Source organism: Ochlerotatus camptorhynchus, unplaced genomic scaffold, assembly GCF_037179485.1.
Source record: "Ochlerotatus camptorhynchus isolate MF236.1 unplaced genomic scaffold, CSIRO-AGI_Acam_v1.1 ptg000062l, whole genome shotgun sequence".
In the NCBI taxonomy this organism is placed as follows: Eukaryota; Metazoa; Arthropoda; class Insecta; order Diptera; family Culicidae; genus Ochlerotatus; species Ochlerotatus camptorhynchus.
The window spans coordinates 12450767-12475752 of record NW_027040552.1 but is presented as its reverse complement, the minus strand read 5'-3'; the positions used below and the strand labels follow the sequence as shown (position 1 = coordinate 12475752).

Here is a 24986-nt window from a genome sequence, read left to right as displayed (position 1 = left end):
AGGCCGATTTAAGTTCTTGGCATATGATTCGCTTTAGAAATGGTTCTTCTTTCGTTGTATTTACTAAAAATATATATATTTAACCAGCATCATATATAAAATTTCACCAAAAATTTAGCAAGTTAAACAAGCCATTCGGAAACCCGGAATATCTCCGGTATCCGTTGACCAAGATTATTTTCGTGGCTACACCGTAGAACAATATTAGTTTTCGAGTCAAATGCTCTTGGAAGATTTAAAATCAGATCATATTTGACGAAGTTACAACACTCCAAAGTTGACCAAAAATTTGCCTATCCTAGTTATTTTGAGTAACCCCTGTATGTCCAACCACTACCCGCTAAACGTGCATCTCCATAGAATACACTTCGTAGACAGCAACATCTGTCGGTGCGGAAACAGTTACGATGACATAGATCACGCAGTTTGGCATTGTACGGATAATGACAAGGAAGACAACCATATATCTCTATCAGAGACGTGTTATGCAGATGTCTAGTATAAGAATTTAATTCGTTTGTTTTTTGTCTCTCTTCATTAGTTTGTGTTTACCTCGTACCACCGTCTCGATGAGTCTCATCGTCACCCGCTGGTCACCATAGCCGGTCGAATTCCAGACGAAACTAGAACCGCACTACCGTTTATACTGGCGACAACGCTCTGATGAGACAACGAAACCCCGCCCCCAAGCTCTTCCCCTAATCCTATCCTTCGACAATGTACCCCTCTAATTTCGGGTAAGCCGCGAGTATTCGGCTCAACTCCTACTAGACATAGAAATAAGTTAATTATGTTACAAACAATCAACAATGAATTATCGGCTCCGTAAAGCTAATGCGATTGAGCCTTCAAAATAAATAAACTAGATATAAAAAAAAAATATTCACAGGGCAAATAGTCAGGCAGACTAGACCTCAACTGAGTTGTCAATTGGCTCGCACCAGATGAGAAGAAGAAAAATACAAGACGTCCGATAGCTCCTCCAATGCAAATCCGGCCAGGACTGGTTAAGATATATATTATATATAAATATAATGCAGGTCATAATACATAATGCATATCATTAATTTACAATACTGGTTTATTTCAAGAAATTCAAAGCAACGTAATATTTTCAGTGAAATCCGACCGTCGCCAAAAAGAACCGAATTCCGTAATTGCAACAGCGTTCGACAATATTTGAGTAAACCGATGTTTGGTTATTCCTGCTAGAATTAAGTTGTCAACCGAGATTTTTTTTTTTTTAGATTGTTTGACAGATTGTGGGAAAGTAAAATTTAACGAAAGCTCATTTGTTCCTACCGAATAAACTACCGAACGTTCAGCAGATAGAAATGCGGTTGATATAAAACCTAGGTCGGGATTATAGACCGATGAGATAAAAAGTGTTGTTCTAATCATTATTTCATCAGCAATCCGATGACAGCAAACAGTAAATCAATTCAGAATAGAACAAAAACATGAACACAAAAACAATCGTCCCTTCTAACGTTTCTTATCGCTTCCTCTCTCTCTCTCTCCCTGTTCCATTTACTTTCAGAAATATGTTTATTCAGCCTTCCTGAGAGCAGCAGACATCCTTCCAAGTCGACGCGCATCACCGCATCACACGTCACGTCAGCAATGCATAATAGCTGTCATCTCTCCATGAAGCATGTCGGTTGAGCACAACTGGAGCAGCCTCAAGAAGAAAGACGAAGAGAGTAAAAAAAAAAGACTGTTTCAAAAAGCATAATTAAAAAAATATTTATGAATCCACCGAAACCCGTCAGTGTGAATAATGTCATAAAGTTGGAGGCCACACAGTGAAACGCGCAACGAGAGCACACCAAGATACGGAACACAAGTGCTGCTGGGGAAAAGCCAAAGACCTCTGGAAAGTGTGCCGTATGCGTGCATATGTCGGCCCGGGATAGACCCTAATAGTGGCGACGAGGAAATAAAAATAATAAAATTAGCTTCCGAGAGTGCGGTGGGTGCGCCCGGAGAGCATGTAAACATAAACAGAGACTCACTTTTGGACGGGGACAGCGTTCATAACGTTTGGGAAGCGACCAATACGTGCGGAAGATTTGTTTACTCAGGGAGAATCTATAAAAATCTCGGTGCAATTAAACAGTAGTTCCAGCAAGTTATAGTTTTAGAACTAGGCAATGTATGACGATGCCGGTATAGTGGTGGAGGAGGACGCCAGCTGAGCTCGAGTGGGCAATTAAAAATTAATGTGGAAACAAGTAAATCTTTACGACGAAGAAAAAGACAACGACAACCGACGGCTCGGCTAATCATTATGGGAAAAGTGTGAACAGGGTGTGAACCGACAATTCAACACGGAAAGTGCGTGAGTGACGTGAGAATATTTGTTGGGGAAATTAAAGTTAACGAGAGTGCGTTTCGGAACATAAACAGTGAACAAACATGTGGTGTTCGGTGAGTAGCGGTTTATTGGACAACATGCGGATCGGTGGAATTTTCGTTTTCCGGAGGCTCATCAGCATCGGCATTCTGCTGCAAATCATTGCAAACTTCGGTAAGTTATCAGCTGTTCCAATTATAAATATGTTGGCTGTGTGAAACGCAAAAAAAAAAAGCAATCAGTTTACGAAACCCAGCTTCAACCGGTTTGTGGTTTTTGTTTCGGTGAAGCAATTTTTCCCATATAGTAATTTCGATAACCACTGTGATACCGTGTTATACTGACAGGTGAACCGTTAGGGTGCAGTTTTATGTCGAACCCACATCCAGGTTTTTTGATTTTGGTGACAGGAACCGGACGTGACAGACGGAGTTCGTGTGGTGATTACTGGTTGGATCGCGCTTAGGAGCATTGACAACGGGTGACATTCTAAAATTATCCTCCAATATCAAACAGTTACTTTATGACCCAATGCTAGAGTGTGGTTTCTGCGGTTAGGTTTATTACATTGATTGGTGGCTAGAATGCTGGTACTACTATACTTCTAGCTGCCGTTTGGTAAACGATTATGCGCTGAACTGTTGAATGATTATAAAAGGGGATTGATGCAGTTTAAGGGTAGCTGATAACCTAGTTTTACTTTTATTTGAACGGCCCGCTGAAGTTGGAATCTACGGAGAAGAATGGACGTTCAAAAGCAGCCAGTCATACTGGGTCCCACCTCTTACCCCTACAAAGGTTTGAGCTGGACGATTTATCTTTAAGATAATTAAATATGACATTTTAACCAGGTTGGCAAACAAAATCGAACTGGTTTCAGTTACAGATATAAATTTCCTCTAGAGTTTACAGTTGCTTCACAGCGATATAAATGTGGAAAAGCTCAGGCGTCCACCTCTTAGTTCGCCTTTTTGTCCACCTAAAATATTCATAAGTATTACAAGCAATCAAGAGTTAATGAACTATCAACAAAGCATCCTATTACACTAGCAACCCCGCAATATGATGCTATCATAATTTTCAGCAATGTCAGGAATGCTCACGAACCCCTAACATTTGCCAGAAAACTTACTACTAACTCAAGGTATCTTTCAAATAAGCTTCAAAATTGCATTTTTTTAACAAATGTTAAATTCAGTCCTCTATATCCGTAAAACGCGCGCGAGGCTCAAACCTTTGTAGACTACTATTTTTTTTACTACTACTATTAAATCAAATATCAAAAATCCATCATCACCATCGTGGCGAACAAAATAGTTTTTGCAGTGCTACAAAAATTATTAAAAAGTCGTTTTAACAGCTATCCATACAAAATAATCCGTTAAAAATAACTTCGTCAAGATACATAATTTGTCAATTCATAAAAAAAAATCACTGGATAACCGTTCAAAAGACAGTTTAAACGTGTGAAATGCAATGTCTCTTAAATTCTGCTAATGTTGTTGAACGTTTAATGTGTCTAGGCATCCAATTGAAAATATTTATTCCTTTAAAAAATAATGAATTCTGTGAAGCACAAGTCAAGAAATGTGGTGTTCTTATTTCAACCGCGTTTCTAGTATTATATCTATGAAAGTCACTTCCTCTTTCAATTCGATCACACAAATATCGAGGCAGCAAACCGTTAACTACTTTAAAAATGAACACCATAGTCAAATATACAATTCTTTGCTTCACCGACAACCATTGTAAGGCGTCTAGCATCAAAGTTGAGGAAGTGAATCTATTACATCTCAAAATCAAACGCATTATTTTATTCTGCAAGCGCTGTAATCTCGATATTTGTGTTGCATTGGACAGAAATAAAATGGATGGGCAAAAGTCTAGATGATGAGAGATGATTGATTTGTATAGCTGTATTTTACTGGCAATAGTTAAATCGTTTTTCAATCGACATAGACTTCCATACTTCTTGGCAATTTTCTTGATGACATTGTCAATGTGAGAGTTGAACTTAAGTGTGTCATCAATTATTACGCCAAGATATTTAATCCCCTGAACGCGATCGATAGTCTCATCATCAATTACAACAGAGACGTTCTCATTTAATCGATTCCGCGAAATTACCATAAATTTAGTTTTATTTGTATTCACTTTTAACTGCTTTCACTTCAACCATCTACTTAGATACTGCAAATCTTCATTCAAGTGTGAGACGGCAACTTCTAAATCCTTAGCTGCAATGAATAACACAGTATCATCTGCAAAATGATTAATGTCGCAAAACCGTAAAACACGTCGCAAGTCATTAATATACATAATAAAGAAAAGGGGCCCTAATACACTTCCCTGGGGCACTCCAAGGTTGTTCCCCACGGGACTGGAAACAGAATCATTAAAAACAGTCCGTTGAGTTCTGTCAGACAAATAGCTTTCAAACCATTTATATGCAGTACTCGTAATTCCAAAGCGCTTGATTGTACTTAACAGTAAGGGCCTAGAAATTGTTTCAAAAGCGCGTTTAAGATCCAAAAAAACAGCAACAATCGTATCTTTACGCTCCAAGTTGTCTTTTCACTTTGCTAACACCAAATTCAATGCAGTTTCACAAGAATGACCTTTCCGATATCCCGATTGTTCTGGTATCAACAAAGAGTTGCTATTCAAATACTCCAACAGCTGGCCTTTAACAACAAGTTCTAAGATTTTCTCTAATGTGTGCAACATGTTGATGGGACGAAACTCTTCTGCTTTAATCGTTCCAGCAACTTTTTGAATAGGAATCACTAAGGATTCCTTCCAAATTTGTGGCACATGTCCATTCTGCTATGATTCATTAATAAGGTCCAGAAAGATTTGGCCAATGACATGAAAGCAATCTTGAATAACTCTAGCATTAACATTATCTACTCCAGCCAATTTTCCTAATGAAAAACAAATAACTCTAAGTTCATCTAATGTAATTGGGTGAAAAACTTCAAATATGCAACTACTATTAACTGGCTGTTTTATTTCGTCAGGTTCATCGACCAATTCAATAGATTGATTAATCAATTAAACGCTATCTACGAAATAATCATTAAACTTAGCTGCAATTACTTGTTCTGACTGTTCTAATGTGCCATTAAAAGTTATGGACCGCGGTTTGCAATTACTAGGTTTTAATAAAGATTTCAAAATTTTCCAGAACTCTTTTCTGTTGTTTTGATGCTGATCAATCTTCATTTGAACATATTCACAACGAGTTTTCTTTATCGATTGTGAATACTTATTACGCGCGATTGTGTACCTAGTCCAATGATTGTCATTATTAGATCTACAAAACTTTTTGTACAATTTGTTCCTTTTCCGTTTAAGGCGCAAAAGATCCAAATTGTACCAGCTGTTCGAGTTTTTCAAAGAAACAAACTTTTGCTCAACTAGTTGATTGGTACACGTTTTCAAAGCGTTATTAAGAACAGCTGTAGATTCATCTAAGTTACCGGCCGCGAATGGAAAATCCAGGCTTCTCTCAACAAGATTAGAAACAGCCTGTATCGAATATTTCCTTCAGCACTTCAATTTTACAAAATTATCGTTATCGTTAACATGGTCTAAGACATTAATCACTAAAGTCTCATGATCGGTTATTTTCAAATCAGTATCCGTAACTGAACAAACGGAATCAAAATTGGAATAAACGTGGTCAATTAAAGTTCTACTGTGCCTGGAAATACGCGTATATTCATTTACCGTTTGCTTTAAATTAAAAAAAACTCAGCTAAACGCTTCAAATGATTCGAATTATGGTTATCACGCCAATTAATATTAAAATCACCAGCCAATATATTTAATTTACTAGAATCAAGGAATGTCTCGAGCCAGTTCTCTAAAACTTCAACAAAACGCTGGTCACTAGAACTGGGAGAATGATACAAAACACCATAATTATCCATCTTCATGCCACGTACAACTGAAATGCCCAAGAACCAGTTGCCATCAATAACTTCGTTGGTACGAAGGTTGAATTGAACTGATTCTTTGACATAAATAGCAACACCGCCAGTGTGCCTAGAATGTGATAAACAAGCAGCAACAATATATCCCGGAATACTACACTGATCAAAAGCTTCAGTTTCTACAATATGAATTTCAGATAATAAAACTAAAATAGGACGTTTATCCTCAACAATCTGACGTAATGCTACGTAGTTTGTTGACAACCCCGCAATATTCAAGTATAAAAAATCGTATTGATTCACATTCCTGGAACTTGGCTGCTATTTATTGAAACGCAAGCTGCTTTTCTTCTGATCAAAAAGTCTTTTATAGAGCAAACATTCCGAGCTAAATGCGGCATGGTTGACGTCCAAGTTCATTTTTCGTTCTTTATTCATTTTCAAACAATTAATACATTTCAATACAGTTGACGTACACTCCGGCGTTTTGTGTTGTTGGCTGCACCTAGAGCATCTATCACAATTTTTGCAATCCATGCTCTTGTGCCCAAATTCTTCACATTTGAAGCATCTCAACACATTAATCGCGGGAACTATCGAGCACCGATCAAACCCTACATTTACTTTTTTCGCACATAACAAACATTTATAAGTATCGACATCGACTTCAATTACAACACTAAACTTGTTATAAGTGAAGCGTGGATTTTCAAACATGTTCACTACTTTTACATCATTAATAGCGATGTCTTCATTTTGACTTTTTAAGTAGTCAATAAAGACATAGGAGGAAAACTGATCGCTCATGCCCACTATTTTCAATCTTGGCACCGAAGTGGTACATGCTAATTTTCGGTATGTTGTATTTTTAGCGAATCTTGTTGGAAGTGGTAGAGTTAACTGATTCATTTTATGGTGTGGTGGTTACGGGAAAGTCATATTCAGGGTTCGGTAAGTGAAGTGCAATATGTTTGACACTTTGTTCGTGTAAAATCAAGGTTGAAAATCCTCATTTCTCACCCAAGTAACATTTTAAGTTTTATGAAATACTACAAAGCAACTGTTCGGATTGGGAAGGAAACACGTCCTGATAGCAGCTTACACGCAGCTTCAAAGCTATAATGAATCCCGTCTCATCAGTACCACTGGTACACTCCCGACCAGTGTTAAGTTCCGGTTGTCAATCAACGTGGATCAATAACAATCTGGCCAGTACGGATGTCGGTGGGATACAATCGGGAAATGTAAGTCACATCCCAGTTCCATCGCAGCGTGAAAGAACGTTTGTCAACAATGGGGGGGCCCCAGTAACTTCTAATGGGACGGTGCCACCTGCATACATCGTTGATCCACTTCAGTTCGAGATTCCGGTGACGCAATCAGCGGCAGGCTCAAGAGATTCCCGCATTCCCTGGTTTAGCCAACAACCAACATCTCAACCGCAACATCCACAACATCAGCATCCTGTCGATCCAGCTAGAAGTGGGCCATCTAGTGGACAACTGGCAGCGAGACAGGTGATGCCACGAGAGTTGCCGAACTTTTCAGGAGATCCTCAAGATTGGCCGCTGTTCTATAGCTCGTTTTGTAACTCTACGGAAACATGCGGGTACACTGACTCCGAAAACTTGGCGCGATTGCAGCGCTGTTTGAAGGGGAATGCATTGGAAGCAGTTAAAAGCCGATTGCTGATGCCACAGTCGGTGCCCTCTGTAATTGATATATTACGGAGGTTGTATCATAGAGTTCCCTCTCCGAAGACCGATAACTTGCAGTCACAGATAACCTTCGGTCTCGCGGTGCAAAACGTTGTGGACCATATGTCTATCGCCAATCTTCATGACCATCTGTGGAATCCGACACTGCTTCATGAGCTAATAGAGAAACTGCCATCTCAGCTCAAAATGCAGTGGTCCTATTACAAGAGCAGATGCGCTTATGTCAACCTGGCGACCTTCAGCGCTTTCATGTCCGAACTAGTGGTGATGGCTTCGGACGTTACGCTTCCAATAGACGGTCTCACCATGAACGCGAGATCCATCAAACCGGGGAAGGAAAAACCGAAGCTGTACGTACACTCCGAGGAAACGAAAACTGGACAAGTAGTGGACTACGACAAGAAGCCGTCAGTGGAGCCGATGAAGAAGACCTGCACGTACTGTGCCTGTGCGAATCATGAAATCGTGAACTGCGTACAGTTCAAGGGACTCGATCTGGATGGGAGATGGAAGGCGATCAAACAAAAGAATTTGTGCAGAAGCTGTCTCATACCACATCGGAAGTGGCCCTGCCGTTCCAACAAGGAGTGCGGCGTCGATGGATGCAGAGTTCATCATCACAAGCTACTGCATTCAACTAGGAATCCCTCGCAAAACAGAGTGGAAGCAGGAAGCTCGTCGCGGTCTACGAATAACGTTGTGCACCAAAATCTCCACTCTTCGGTTGCATACTCTTTGTTTCGATATTTACCCGTGACTATCCATGGTAACGGTCAGCAAATCAACACCTATGCTTTTCTGGATGATGGTTCGTCGTCTACCCTCCTTGAATCCAGTATTGCATCGGCGCTGGGTATCACGGGGCCAACCGACAACTTTTGTTTGAGTTGGACCGGAAATATTTCGAGGGAGGAGAAAGGATCTCAACGTGTGACCGTGGTTATTTCTGGCGTTAGAGAGAAGTTCAAACTCAGCAACGTTCGGACAGTGCAAGAGCTTCAACTTCCAAGTCAAACAATGCAGTATGAAGAGTTGCAGCAGACCTACCCGCACCTGAAGGGTCTGCCAGTTCGCAGTTATACGGAAGCTACACCGGGGATCATTATTGGACTAGAACACGTTCGACTTCTAACTTCGTTGCGAGTACGAGAAGGTAAAGACAACGAACCTGTGGCGACGAAGACGCGCCTCGGATGGTGCATTTTCGGAAAGAACTCCGGCAAGGATTCCGTGCTGGAACAATTGAATCTGCACCTTGATGGCGATCCCGATAATCGAGAACTACATCTGTTGATGAAACAGTTCTTCACAGTAGAAGAGTCCAGCGTCACCATAAAACCGGAAGCTGAAGAAGATAAGCGAGCGCGGAAGATAATGGAAGCTACGACCCGAAGGGTGAATGGCGCTTTCGAGACGGGACTTTTATGGAAGTACGATCACATCTGCTTCCCTGATAGCTACCCAATGGCGCTACGTCGGCTGAACGCACTGGACAAGCGATTGCGAAAGGACCCAATCCTCGAAGCGAAGGTGAGGGAGCAGATTGCAGAGTATGAAGCGAAAGGGTATGCACATCGTATCACGGCAGACGAGCTGCAGTCTACGGATCCCAGCAAGGTCTGGTATCTACCTCTGGGTATTGTGCAGAACCCGAAGAAACCAGCCAAGTTACGGCTGATCTGGGATGCCAAGGCTCGAGCTGGAGGAGTGTCTTTCAACGATATGTTGATGAAGGGTCCGGATCTTTTGGTGGCGCTGGTAGCAGTACTGTTGCGTTTCAGGCAGAGGGACATTGCTATCGTCGGTGACATAAAGGAGATGTTTCACCAGCTTCGCATCCGGGACGAAGACAAACAATCACAGCGTTTCCTTTTCTGCCTTGAACCAGGGTCGAATCCACAGATCTACATAATGGATGTCGCCACGTTCGGTGCGACCTGCTCGCCTAGTCTGGCACAGTTCGTGAAGAACGTGAACGCGAAGGAATTTGCCGAGACATTTCCCAGGGCGGTGAATGCAATAATTCATAACCACTACGTTGACGATTTCTTGGATAGTGTAGACACGGAAGAGGAAGCTGTGGCGTTGATCAACGAGGTGAAATACATCCACTCTCAAGCAGGGTTTGAAATCCGAAACTTCTGCTCCAATTCGGCCGAAGTACTGGCAAGCATCGGGGAATGCAGAACACCACAGGAAGTATCCATGAACTTGGAGAAATCGACAGACTCGGAGCGTATACTGGGTCTGGTGTGGAGGCCAAAAGAGGACGTCTTCACCTTCGATATGAGCAGTCTCAAGGAAGAGATCAAAACGTTGATCAGCGGCTCAACGGTCCCAACGAAACGGCAGGTTCTGCGCACTGTCATGTCGTTATTTGATCCGCTGGGACTGGTTTCGCATTTCGTCGTGCACGGAAAAATCTTAATGCAGCAGATCTGGAGATCCGGTACCTATTCCGGAGGAATTGCAGGATAAGTGGCGGTGTTGGTGTGAGTACATGCAGCGCTTGGAAGAGGTGGCAGTACCGCGATGCTTCTTCAAAGGAGTGAACAGCTCCGCTCTCGAGAACGTTGAGGCACATCTATTTGTAGATGCGAGCGAAGTGGCTTGCGCAGCAGTTTTGTATCTTCGCTTCGTGGACAACGGTTCTCCTCGATGCGCGCTGGTGGCGGCTAAAACAAAAGTTGCTCCGCTGAAACCCCTTTCCGTGCCACGTCTGGAGCTACAAGCGGCGATGATTGGAACAAGACTGCTCGACTCAGTGTTGACTTCGCTGGATATCCAGGTTAACAAGCGCTTCCTTTGGTCGGATTCATCAACTGTCCTGTGTTGGTTACGATCCGATAGTCGACGGTATCACCAATTTGTGGCCTTTCGAGTGGGAGAGATTCTTACATCTACTAGCGCGGATGAGTGGCACCACGTGCCTTCCAAACTGAACATTGCTGACGCGGCCACGAAATGGAAAGACGGACCCAGCTTCGATCCGAAGAACCCTTGGTATAGTGCACCGGAGTTTCTGTATAAGCCAAAGGAGCAGTGGCCAAAGGAACCATCTCAGAAGGAGAAGGAAACGGACATCGAGTTGCGAACTGAATTCTTGTTCCATGGAACCACGCCTCAACCGTTGATCGACGTATCCAGATTCTCGAACTGGAATCGACTCCTGAGGACAACAGCCTACGTTCTACGTGCAGTGCGCAGATTGAGAGGAGAAAAGGGGTCCAAACCAGATCTCTTGACGCAGAAGGAGCTGCGTGATGCAGAAAACTTGCTTTGGCGGCAGGTTCAATCGGAAATGTATCCTGACGAGTACGCAATTTTGCGACGTAACCAGACGAATCCCAGCAATCCAGTGTCAATTCCGAAGTCCAGTCAGCTATACCGGCTGTCACCGTTCGTAGATGAGAGCGGCGTCATTCGGATGAATAGTAGGCTCACCGCGGCGCGAGCCGTCTCGACAGATATGAAGTACCCGATCCTGTTACCGAAGAAGCACGCTGCGGTCCATCTTCTGGTGGAGGACTATCATCGGCGATTCCTGCACGGCAACGGAGAGACTGTTCACAACGAGATGCGTCAACGGTTCTACATACCAGGATTGCGAAATGTGATACGCCAGGTAACGAAACAATGTGTGACCTGTCGTGTTAGGAAGGCTGTTCCACAACCACCCATGATGGCGCCCCTACCCGAGGTGCGAGTCACGGGACTAGTTCGTCCCTTCACGCACACTGGAGTGGACTATTTCGGACCGATACAGGTTAAGCAAGGACGCAGTTTGGTGAAGAGGTGGGTGGCGCTATTCACGTGCCTCACGGTTCGCGCCATACATGTAGAGTTGGTGCATAGTCTGTCAACTCAGTCCTGCATCATGGCGGTTAGACGATTCGTGGCTCGTCGAGGTTCCCCGGAGTCCTTCCACAGTGACAACGGAACAAACTTTCTGGGGGCCAGCAACCTGTTGACCAAGGAGATCCAGGATATCCATGAAGACTGCGCGGTAACGTTCACCAATTCGGCGACCAGCTGAGAGTTCAACCCACCATCGGCACCTCATATGGGCGGATCGTGGGAGCGCATGGTGCGCTCAATGAAGGTAGCGATGTCAGCTATTGCAGATCATCCTCATCACCCTAGCGACGAAGTACTACAGACGGTAGCCACAGAAGCGGAGGCGATTGTAAATTCCAGGCCGCTCACCTATATACCACTGGAGTCTACGAAGCAAGAGTCTCTAACGCCGAATCATTTCTTGCTGTTCGGTACCAAGGGAGTCATTCAACCAGCAACTTCGGCGAACTCAGTTGGGAGCAGCTTGAGGGACAGTTGGCGCCTTGCGCAGCACTTGGTGGACCAGTTCTGGTGTCGATGGATACGCGAGTACTTGCCCACTATTACGAGACGTACCAAGTGGTTCGAACCAGTCAAGCCTCTAGAACCAGGGGATCTCGTGCTAGTCGTCGACGAAGGCAAACGGAACGGTTGGTTAAGAGGACGGATCATGGACGTGACCAAGGCAGTGGACGGACAAGTTCGACGAGCAGTTGTGCAGACGAAGAACGGGTTACTCAATAAACCTGCAGTAAAGTTAGCACTTCTGGATCTTCAGAAACCTGGAGACGGTCCGGAACTTCACGGGCAGGGGGATGTTACGAAACTGCAGGGCTGATTCGGACAACAGTTGGGTGAGTTCGGTACCGCCCGTAGCTGTCAACGCGAAAACCCATAGACGTCAGTGGGAGAAACGTCAAGGAGCATAACATCGTGTCCAGAACTGTCACATGGAGCATAAAACTAACGTGATTGAATGGTTGATGTGAATTAAATTAAACCTAAATTGTTAGTAAAAGTTATTCCTACAGTTGATAAAATTAAAGTGTCTTGGGACGGGACGGTACTTATGGATATTTTTGGCCTCTATTAAAAATTTAGTCGATTGCTGAATTTATGTATGGGCCCAAATTATCTAAGCAATGCTATACTTCATCCTACAATATTATAATAAAATCAAATCCCGACGGGCCCAACCAATACCTCCATGCATCGAATCTGCGATATTGTTTAGTTTAATTCTTATTTCTAAAGCAGGAATTACTTACAGGCTTCACCTTTTGTAGTTTCCGTCAAATCTACACCTCTTTCATGTCTTGCTTGTCTTAACAAGCAAACAAACTAGTATTTTTTCCTCTTATTCAAACTTATTCCTCTTTCCGAACATCAGTCTTATTTTATGCATTATCCTCGCTTCACTACGTTGATCATCATCCTCATCAGGAAAACTTTCCTCTTTGTTCTAACGTGGCCCGTTCTATCCATTATTCCCCATCCGTGCTCCAGAGCGTGCTTGCCGTAGGTACTTTTATCAATCACCACATACACGACCACGGGGGGGGGGTGAGGAAGCGAAAACTGTCGTTCTTTTCACCCACAAAAACCTCATCATCGAGCTCGGTTTTCCCGACTTTCTCATTTGAGCCAAAACTTTCTCACGGTGGATCGTATTTTTTTCCTTCTCTGCACCGATTTGAGCAATAAAGGGGAACATTTTTCACAACTTGCATAAAATTGATAGCTAACAGATTTTGGTTCGGTTTTGTTCCTAAAAGGGGGAAAAAACTTTTCGTGTAAAAGCACCTTTTTTGTGTTGGCAATCTATTTTTTTGCTAGTTTGGATATTTTTCGCCCTTTAAGGGGAGTGATAATATCGTTCAACACGTTTTCCTCCGAGCACGGCGTTCCGGATTCATTTTATGTTAATAACAAGGAAAAGGAGGAAAGTTTCTACGATAGCCATCTTTAAGGAAGGTGTTTAATAATGGGGAAATTGAAATATCATATGATTCTTTCCCCAGAAGGGTAAATAACAAGTTAAAAAGTGTGTAAAGAATGGCCCCTTAACATTTTCCCAGCATGGGATCTCGCAGCACGCGTTTGAAGTTCATCCCTCTCAAGCTTCGAGTATTTGCTCGAAAAAGCAACCAAGTTCATAACTTTGCCAAAGTTACTGTTGATATGCAAATTTACTCAATCACATTATCCCCGTATCAATGATTCAGAAAACATGATTCCGTAACCGATAACTTTGAGCAACTTATGGCGCCAACACCGCAATCCGCATCCGAAAACCGAAGGCAGAGGGCTGCTGCTACTTGTGCTGCAAAGTCACCCTCGCATATCTGCCTCCAACCACCATCACCCGCGGATGCTGAGTCAAGGAAAGTTTTTCACTTCCCACAAACACAGTGAGGAAGGATGCAGCAGTTTCTCAAGGGAAGTTGGAAAAGACGAACATACAGAAGACAAGCTAACCACCAACCGATGTTCACCTTTGGCAACGGAGCTCGGTCACAGCATCAATGGAAATTGGGAATCACACTCGGTTAGCCACTTTGATATAAAAAACGGATCCTTAATTCAGGAAAATGTGTGCATGCACGAGAGCTTGTGAGTGGGATGCATTGACTGCTAAAGGCGCTCCTTGGCATGACGAATGAGTGGGACGGCTGCAAAATGTTATTCAAATTATATGATTTGCTAATGCTTCACTTGATCTGCATTCGACATAAGTTGAAGGTGGTATTTGAGGTTAGATCGTATGATTGCAGTTGGACATTATAACCTTTGTTTCATAAGCGATTGCGATTGTGTAATTACACAGAGAACCAACTAATGACGCTTGGGACTAGTTACATAAAGATTGTACTCGAAAAAATGCAACACTTTCTTTTGTGTATAACTTTTTATTGCATGGGTAAATTGATGAAATTTTGAGGAAAACTAGTTTAGAGTATACAATTTACGTGTGCAAAATCTTGTCACAATCTGTCAAGCGTTTATCGAGATGGCTTTTAAGCAAGAAGTCTTCATTCCTTTATTTAACGTCGGTCTCTGTACCGCAATCACCGACGGACATCGATTGCCATATATTGGCGGTAATCGAATGTGCGCCTTCCTTGCCGGCGTAGGATATCGCACCCATTCAACAACACCCAGGACCAACGGCTTTACTTCCCTTCCGAAGGAAGACGTAACCAGAGATTTTTATGCCTAAGAAAAGTCCCACCGACCTCGGCTGGGATTGAACCCAGACCCATTGGGGTGAGAAAGCAGTCACGCTCACCACTACACCACCGGTGCCGGCTCAAGCAAGAAGTGCTTCGACAAAAAATTATGAGAGCGGCGCCGCTGCTGTTCTTGACGCAGCCATCACTCCTGCAGATCAACCGATCCTTGTGCTAACGGACTCACACAGCGTCATCCAGGCGCTGGAAGCCGAAGCCCCGAGCCACCCCTGGATACAAGCCATTACACGTTTTGCCCCACCCTCAACCGTTTTTACGTGGATTCCCGGGCACTGCGGTGTTCCTGGAAACGAGGCAGCGGACAGGCTGGCGGGATCTGGTCCATCCGGACCCCGCTTCACCAGGAACGTACCACTCCTAGACGTCAGGCGTTGGACTGCGAATATCATCATGGAAGCCTGGCAGGAGGAATGGTTTCAGTCACGCACCACCCTCCTGAGAAAGATCAAAGAAACCGTACGACCTTGGCAAGACAGCCACAAGTACAAAGACCAGCGGATTATTTCAAGACTCCGGACCGGCCATGCGAGGATTTCCCACAATTTTGGTGGGACACCCTTCCATAAGGTTTGTCCAACCTGCAGCATCCCTGCCTCGGTGGAACACGTGCTGTGTGTCTGCCCAGAGTTTCAAAGGCTACGCGAACAACACCGACTCCCAGAGAGCATCAGGGAGCTACTTGGCAACGACCCCTCGACGTTGACTGCGCTGATTGCATTCTTGAAGGACGCTCACCTATACAACCAAATCTAGCCCTCTCGTCGTGGGCTGCGCTGTCCGTGTTCTTTCACCTTCCTATTTTCCTGCCGTCGGGGTATCTCTGCCGGACTGGGGCACTGTCTCTTACGGTGGAGCTCTACTTTGTTCGCGCATCCATTCCTCACCACAGTCCCGATGTAACTCCCACTTTACATTAAGTTTTTTTAAATGTTGTCTGTCCCTTTTGGTGGGTAATCAGAGCCAGTTGTACGTTATGTAATGATAGACTGAAACGCTTTCTTTCGAGGCAGGCCCTAAGCCTGACCCTCGATTATCAAATGTGATGAACTAGCCTACGGCTAAAAATCACAAAAATAAAGAAAAAAAAAAAAAAAAAAAAAAAAATATGAGAGCGGTCGTGGAAAATCCAGGCCAGTCCCACAGGTGGATCGCGAAACAGTTTGAAATCGACAATTCGAGCACCAGTTGGAAATTAACGAATTTAAATTGGCTCACTACTTGATTAGCCTATTGGTCCCAAGTAAATCTATAAGCGTACCCCATTCTCGTCGAAATTTTAGTACTACACTATGTTTGTTTTGATTCGCTATGAAAGTTTGACCGATAAAATTAGGGGTTCGTGGATTATCCTATGTTTCGTGGGGTGCATCGATTAGCTTGGGACCGAAGATAGTACCAGAGCTGAGCCAAAAAGTTGAGCACGTTTCTTCAGGACCTCCATTTCTTAGGGCCGATTTCTTCACCTCCGCTTAAAAGTTACGCAAGGTTTACCAACAATTTAAACCTCGCTTAACTTTTTTTCTGATTTCTTCACTACCGCTTAACGGCTAAGCCGAGTTTAAAATTTACCAGGTTTGTGTGTCGCTTAATTTAAGCGGTGGTCTGAGGTGGTTTAGGAGCGTTAAGCGAGTGCTAAGCGAGCGCTAAGCGGCGATATTCAACTTTTGATTTTCTTCACTGTACTCCGTTTTGGTGGTTACTTCATATTTCGAAATAAATCTCGAAAAATAATCTACTAGAATAATGTATGGACACCACCAACACGTTTGGGACCAGATGCACTGGAGATTATTGGAAAGCGACGAGGAAAATGGTGAGGAAATCGATGGTTTACAATTAGCACGTCGCCAATATAAAATGCGTGCTCGCATCAGCATTGACGCCTGGGACGATCAGGATTTCTTCATGAGATTCCGGCTTCAGTAAAACACCATGGCGATTGTCCTGGAAATTATTCGTCCTGATATAGAAGTCGATGAAACAAGGTAGGTAGTCCGCATAATGGAATTGCATATTATAATATTGCGTCAATTTGAAAAGATGCATATTAATCATTATTTGGCGATTTTATTTATTGTGGTACTTGCAATTTTCAATAAAGCAAGTATTTTTGGAAGCCAAAAAAAAAATGCTATTAAATAAAGTAAAAACACTCCCATTTCATTGCATTCGATTAATATAGATCACGACACATTCGTCCGCTTGTACAATTATTGGTCACTCTTCGATTTTATGCATTAGGATCGATGCAGATCGCCATTGCCGATTTTGCTGGCGTTTGTGTTTCGTCGGTGTGCCGCATTATTCGACGTGTTTCGCTTGCATTAACTCAAGTACGCCAACGCTTTATAAGGATGCCAAAAACGCAAGATGAGCTACATGCAGCAAGTCGTGATTTTTACGCCATTGCAAAATTTCCTCGAACTATTGGTGCAATTGATTGTACCCACATCAAGATACAATCACCTGGTGGTAATCAAACTGAGAACTACCAAAACCGAAAATCTTGGTTTTCACTGAATGTACAAACTGTCAGTTCAGCAGATTTGAAAGTTTTGAACATTGTCGCAAGATGGCCTGGAGCATCACACGACCTACACGTTTTCAATAATTCAACATTGAAGATGCAGTTCGAGCGGGGTGATTTTGGACACTTCATAATCGTTGGCGATTCCGGATACCGCAACACTAAGTATTTGGCTACACCTTTTCTCCGATGTGAAACGTCAGCTGAAACACTATACAACGAAAGCCAAATCCATACCGGGAATGTTGTAGAACGTTCTTATGGCGTATTGAAACGGCGATTTCCAGTATTGTTGTTGGGAATACGTGTAAAAATATCAACAGTTCAGCTCATTATTGTAGCGTGTGCAGTATTGCATAATATTGCAATTGATCAATTGATGCTAAGGAAGTGGAGCCGCCAGCAGAAATCGAAGGATTTGATGAAATGTTAGCTGCAACTGCTGTTCCAGATTGTCCTAATATGGAAAGAAGCGCAACGGGTTGTGTTCGTGACCATTTAGTTTAACATTTTTTCTCACAGTTATAAAAAGATAATGTTTGATACTATTTTAAAATAAAAAAAAACTACTGTGTAAACTGCAACCTTTTATTTACTATTGTAGCAAATTGGATAACAAACAAAAATTATTCACTCTCTGATCCGGAACTGTTCATTCGTCTTTCTGTGCTCTTCTCATACGTGTAGCTCAAGAGTTTCATCCGCATCGCATGCTCTTCCCTCAAGTGTTGATAGCGAAGCTGTTGCGATTGTAGCTTCATTTTCTTTGTTTGGAGAGTAATATGTGCTGACTCGAGTTCTACCTTGCGCTTCTGGACTTCGAGCCGATGGACTTCTTCTAACATTTCTTCGTCACGTTCTAACAACTTCTTTTAAGATCCAGTTCGACTGTAGACTTTTGACGCTTCGTACGGGTTTTCAAAACACTGCTCATGGGCCTTTTTAACATTGCAGGGCTGTAATTTTCCCACTTATCTCCTCCTCGTGTTTGTGCAGAATTAATGCACCGACTAGGACCGGCAATTGCGTCTGGATCACCAACTGGTGATGGAGTGGAAGGTGATTTGAGGAAAGAATTATCAACACGCTCGTTGCCCCCAACTTTCTGTTCTATCAAGTAATTATCTTGGCTACTGAAATTAACTTCTGTCTCCTCCAAATATTCGACCACATACGCATCTTCAGTCATCACTTTGCTCGAATCATCTGGCATTGCAGCCTTCTCCATTGTGATGGCAACAGCGTTTTCGCCATAATCATCGTCATCGTCGCACATCGATCGAAGTCCATCGACCGACAGTGCAATAACCTCACGAAGCTCAGCCAACACCTCAGATTTTGGCCGCCGTTCGTCAGGGCCTCGACCGCCGCCGGTAGCCTTACGCGACATCTTCTCTTTAGGGGGCGACCCCGGCGTAGTGGTTAACATCCATACCTCTCACGCCAAAGTCACGAGTTCAAATCTCACCCCCGGACAAGTCACGAATGACCCAAGAGTGTTAAAGTGACTATAAAAAAAAATCTTCTCTTTTGAAGCAGCTTGACGGATGGTTTTGACGTAGGACTACGTCTTTCGGGAAGATGGGGGTACAATTTATGAAAAGCGAAAAATGAAATTATGAAAGATTTTGAACGTTAATAACTTACCTTTCCCATATACTAATTTCAATTATTTTAATACCAATTGATCAGAAACATTTCTAAGCATAAATAACAATGCTTTTGACTGTTGATTTTTAAATTTAAACTATTGAAAAAGTGGTAAATGTCAAGCATTGTCCAAAATCATCGAAATAACTAACAAATCCACCAATTTCGTACATGCATGTGCTGCTTCCCAAACACAGTCATCAGAGAATGGTTCCTAGATGAAACAAGTCGAAGTGACATTCGCCTTCGATCTTCGGGCGTGTACGAATAGGGAGGATGTAATTTCGGAACATTTTGTTGCCAATTCAGAGCCATACGCCCCCAACGACCACACAAAATGCTCTCCGTTTTTTTTCCTTGGATTTGTTTTCCGTGCTGAGCACCAATGCTACCCAGACCTGGACTCTACCTATCGACCCATCAACTCATGAACCGGGAACGAACGGCTTTACTTCCCTTCCCCCGAAGGAAGGCGTGATCAGAGATGTTATGCCTCTGAACTTCCCTGCAGCGCCTACTGGGATTGAACCCAGGGCAGCTGGGACGCTTACTACTACACCACGGGTGCCGCTGCTCTCCAGAGTTGTTATCTTGTAACCAAACCTGGAAGCAGGGGATACTCTATATAAATTCTATTCTAATTTGATGGCCCTGAAAAAGGCCGTTTTTTCACGTTGGTGATAAGTTTTAACCTCCGAAACCGTAAAAGTGCGTCCCTGTCGCTTCAGAGCGTATACGACATTCATGGCCGTCGAGCCAGACGGATGGCAGGCCCTGGATGTTATCACGAAGAACTTCCGATGACGCTTGGCACCTTCTTTATTCCAACGCACCAACCAAGATCAATTCAGAAATTAGTTAGAACAGAATTAATATAGGGTAATCCATGATTCACCCATTCAATTCATCACTACATCAAAATTATACAAAAATCAAATAATTTGTAAGGGAAAATAAATTATGTTCTATTTGTAGCCTTATCGGTGGGTTAAATTTATTCCGTTTCAGACTAAAAAATCGAACAAAAATTTCGTAGTCCTACGTCAACAATGCGGTCGTGTCTTGTACACCACCCTCCAACTTTTTTTTATTATGTTTTCATATTTCTTCTTTAATACTGTAGAAGTTCGAACTTAAGATTAAAAAAAAAAAACAAAGCCTTTTACATAAATTTGTAACGCGGAGAAGTGGTAATTAAATACTATGAAATATCTTACTCACCGTGTTGAGGCAATTTGCATTAAACTCGGCGGTGATTTCCTCCCACGCACTGGCTTTATCATCATTCCTCTGCGTATCGCTGGCCTTACACTCAATGACATCTTTGCGGTTTAATGCCAATCTCACCAGCAGCTCCTCCTCTGCTTCCGAAAAATTAGCCGAGCGAACTCGCTTTTTTTGTTCGATTTTCGGTGGCATTTTCTTTTCTACGTAATAAAAAAGCAAACAGGCAAACTCAGATCAAAACAAATCTCACTTGCTAAAAATGACGTTTTGGTTGGAAATATACTGAAACGATATTGGAAAATTTGCTAAACCAGGTTTACGGTAAGCGGCCGCCTCAAATTGTTAAACCGACGTGAAGAAATGCAATTTTTAAGCGAGGCTTGAAACTGACGTTTAAATTCAAGCGAAGTTTACGGTAAACCAGGTTTAAAGCGTTAAGCGGGGTTGGTGAAGAAAACGGCCCTTAGAGTTACCTCTATGATTCGACCGTGTCTCGTGTGGTTAAATCGTTCAAGGAGACCCAGACAACCGACCCCGTGAAGGTGAAGGATTACTTCAAGCGCAATCCGAACCTTTCGATTCGGGACATGGCCAAGAAGGTCAATTCTTCCGTCTGGTTCGTCCAGCAGACAATGAAGCGGGCCGGATTTCATCCCAAGTAAGGGCCTGTTCATAAACTACGTACAGTTTTTGGGATTATTGACCCCCCCCCCCTCCCCATGCGTAGACAATTGTCCATACAAAAAAAAATTAAAATTTGTAGCCGTGGATAATTATCAACCCCCCCCCCCCTACACTGTCTACGTAGTTTATGGACAGCCCCTAACCAAAAGTTCTGCATTCAACGATTAAAATCACTTCCAAGTTCCGTAAAGTTCAATAAAGTTCCTACCGAACCTTCAAGTTCCATAAAGTTCAAATAAAGTTCCGACAGTACTTTCAATTTCATAAAGTTCGAATAAAGTTCCGACAGAACTTTCAAGCCACAAGGAGCAATCCGCACAAGTCTTTATTAGTAACAAAATTTAATGTACGTAAATATTAAATGATTAGTGGCCCGAATAAATCATAATTCTTATATTTGAACAGTGCATCAACATTCTATCCAAACATCAAAAAATAAATAATTAAAATGTAATGTCCTGGATTCGAACCCGTGTATTTGGCATGCGATCCATGAACGCTAACCACTGTGCCACAAATGTGTTGGAATACCATGCGGACATACACCAATTTAAAATTCATCAAGGTGTTGTGTTTCGTATTCAAGTCAGTCAGCTGACACTGAAAACTCCAACAGTAGGCGGGACAACAGCTCACTTTATTAAATCTCAGATGACGCAGCGGTTAGTGCTGGGGCTCTCACGCAGAAGGACTGGGTTTAATTCTTCAAACAGCTCCAATTCTCTACTACTAATTGTGATAAATCAATACACATTAATACCTGCCTTTATAAAATAACATGCATATAAAAGGTGCGAACTTAAACTTTTAAATGATCTTTATTTCTGTGGTTTACATGCATGAATTTTCAAGTGACACAGATGCGTCTTTTCAACTTTAGTACATTTGAAATTTTAATTATTAATTACAGTTCCTAGTCCTATCAGGCCTGTTTTAGAGAATGACCACCTTGGTGAGATTGGTTTGTTTTAAATTGAAGAAGGAAACTACTTATAATTACTATTTACAACTAACACTAAAGCCGGCACCGGTGGTGTAGTGGTAAGCGTGACTGCTTTCTAACGCCCCAATGGGTCTGGGTTCAATCCCAGCGGAGGTCGGTGGGATTTTTCTGAGGCATAAAAATCTCTGGTCACGTCTTCCTTCGGAAGTGAAGTAAAGCCGTTGGTCCCGGCCCATGTGTGTTGTGAATGGGTGCGATATCCTACGCAGGTGTGGAAGCTGCCTTCCTTGCACATTCGATTGCCGTCAATGGATGGCAATCGAATCGGTCCGTCGGTGATTGGCACTAGATTGCGGAACAGAGACCGACGTTAAATAAAGGAAAGGAAAACTACAACTAACCTACAACTACTGTATACACCTAAGCTACTATATACAAATTGCTTATCAAAGCATGTTCTGATAAAATACATATTTGTGCAAATTTAGTTCTAATTTCGTTAATTTTGGAATCTTTTTTGGCAATGCCTGCCTCTTCGTGTAAATTTGTTATTCTAGTGTCGAAAGGACGATCAAGAACCATCCTCAGCACTCTATTCTGAGCGACCTGAATTTTGTTCCTGTGAGTCTGTGCACATGATTCCCACACCGGAGCTGCGTAGAGGATCGCAGGTGCTATGATTTGTTTGTAGACAGCCAGTTTGTTTGCCTTTGAGAGGGGGGATCTGCGGCAAATCAGCGGATACAGACACCTAACCAAGGTAGAACACTTGACTACAGTTTTCTCTACATGCGAACGGAAGAGGAGCTTTTCATCGAACAACATCCCGACATAGGTTACATCGGCGGACCACTCAACCCTTGTGCCATCCAAAATTACAGTACAAGATGGAGCCGGTTTCAGTTTGGGCGATTGCCGATGGAGGATCATGATCGCTTGTGTTTTGGAGGCATTGATTTTGATTTTCCACGTGGTGGCATAATCAGCAAAGGCGTTAAGGCATCGTTGAAGTTTGTTCGTTATTTCGCGAGGCATCCTTCCTTTGACGGCTATTACGGAATCATCTACGAACAGGAAGAACACGCATCCGTCTCCGAGGGGAGGAATGTCGGAAGCGTAAATGCTGTTAAGCAAAGGGCCCATCACACTGCCTTGCAGGACTCCTGCTGAGATGGAAAACGTGTCTGAAAGACAACCATTCAACGATACCTTAATTGACCTTTGCAGGAGGTAGTTACGGGTGATTTTAACCAGATGTAACGGGAAGTTGAAGTTAGAAAGCTTGTACACAAGTTCGTTATGCCAAACATTTTCAAACGCCTTTTCGACGTCTAGCAAGCCCATGGCTGTGGACTTGGATACAGCTTTGTTACTTCGGATGTTATTCATCACCCGTACTAGCTGGTGATTGGTGGAGTGCCCCTTTCTGAATCCAAACTGTTCCGGAAGGAGAATGTTATTTTCCTCGACAAACTTGAGCAAACGATTGAGAATGAGTTTCTCGAACAATTTGCTCAGTGCTGAAAGGAGACTGATTGGTCTGTAGTTTGAAGGCAATGTTCGATCCTTACCGGGCTTGCGGATTGGTATGATTTTTGCTACTTTCCAGATGCTTGGAAAGTAGTGCAGTTCCAAGCATCTGTTGAAGATAGCGGTTAGAAGAGACTGCAGTTTCATGCTGAATCTCTTCAAGATCAAGTTAAATATGCCGTCAAATCCGGAAGCCTTCATGTTCTTGGTGCATTTCAGCGCTGAACAAATCTGTTGTACTGTAATCATATCCACCGGAGGCACGACACAAGAGGAGGCATCTAGGTTTTGAACGCATTGCGCAACCTGATCATCGAGCGGACTGTGGATAGTTGAGCCAAGCAAATGCGGATCGCACCCGTGAATTCGTTTGCCCATGAAGAGGTGGAAAGTCCTGCGCCCTGAAAACTGGTGCGTTATCTTTCCTTCATTCCGGTTGATTGTTGATGGACGCCTGTTTTCGGATGCGCTTGAAATCCTCGTGTTGAGGGCACTGCTTGTCGAATCCTTGATGAGAACCACCAGAGATGATGGAATTGATGAAGCGAATGTCTTTCAGCGCGTTGAGCGTCACCGTTCCCTTCTGGAAGTGTACCAGGAAAAGAGAGTCCGGATACGCCTTCACATTTTCGTCCTTCCTTGTCATCCGATAGACGGCACTTGGGGCCAGCTTGTACCGGTCCCTGATAAACCCATCGATAAACTTCGGGTCGAAGTTTGGTAGGCCCCTGACGACCTTGAATGGTTTCTCACCGGGAATGTCGTGGGTGAAGAATTCCACCTTGGAAGTCCTCAGGTGGGCGACGACCAAGTCATACTTCGCTTTGGTACAGAGCACCACCTTGATGCCGACTCTGCCCAATTTGAATTCGGCTTTGACACCCAGCGACGCCAGATCCGCGATGAGCTCGTTAAGATGGGCATTTTTCACTACCAGCGGAGGTAGTTTCACTTTTGCCGCGCTCATGTTGGCAGCATTTTCTTTTACGGCAGCGTCACCAACATCTTCGTTCGTTGCAGAGGCATCGTCGTGACCAATCGTGCCATCGGACTGGCCCCGATTCTTCTTCCTCTTCTTGCTGCGTTTTTCCGTCACAGCTGGCTGGATATTCCCATCCATGGCGAAAATAGCAAAGCTGTTGGATGTAGGTACATTTCACATCATCTGACATTACGCGTCAAGAAAAACTGCTTTTGAATTTTTCGATGCATCAATGTAAAGTGAACCTTAAGATAGTACAAACCAATCTCCAGCAAAAAAGCACAGGAACGATAAATCTGCAAAGATTAATGCCAAATGGCACGTCCTATGTGACTCTTCTGCA

At 43.2% G+C, this 24986-nt stretch overlaps 1 protein-coding gene across 1 annotated transcript in view; it reads left to right on the top strand.

Annotated features, from left to right (window-relative positions):
- Nucleotides 1–24986, top strand: part of LOC135696859 (uncharacterized) — a 616504-nt gene that overhangs the window by 121457 nt on the left and 470061 nt on the right. Inside the window, exon 2 of the mRNA XM_065216396.1 lies at nucleotides 1541–2530. Within this exon, the coding sequence (XP_065072468.1) occupies nucleotides 2419–2530 (112 nt within the window). The 5' untranslated portion in view covers nucleotides 1541–2418. The remainder of the gene's footprint in view (nucleotides 1–1540; nucleotides 2531–24986) is intronic.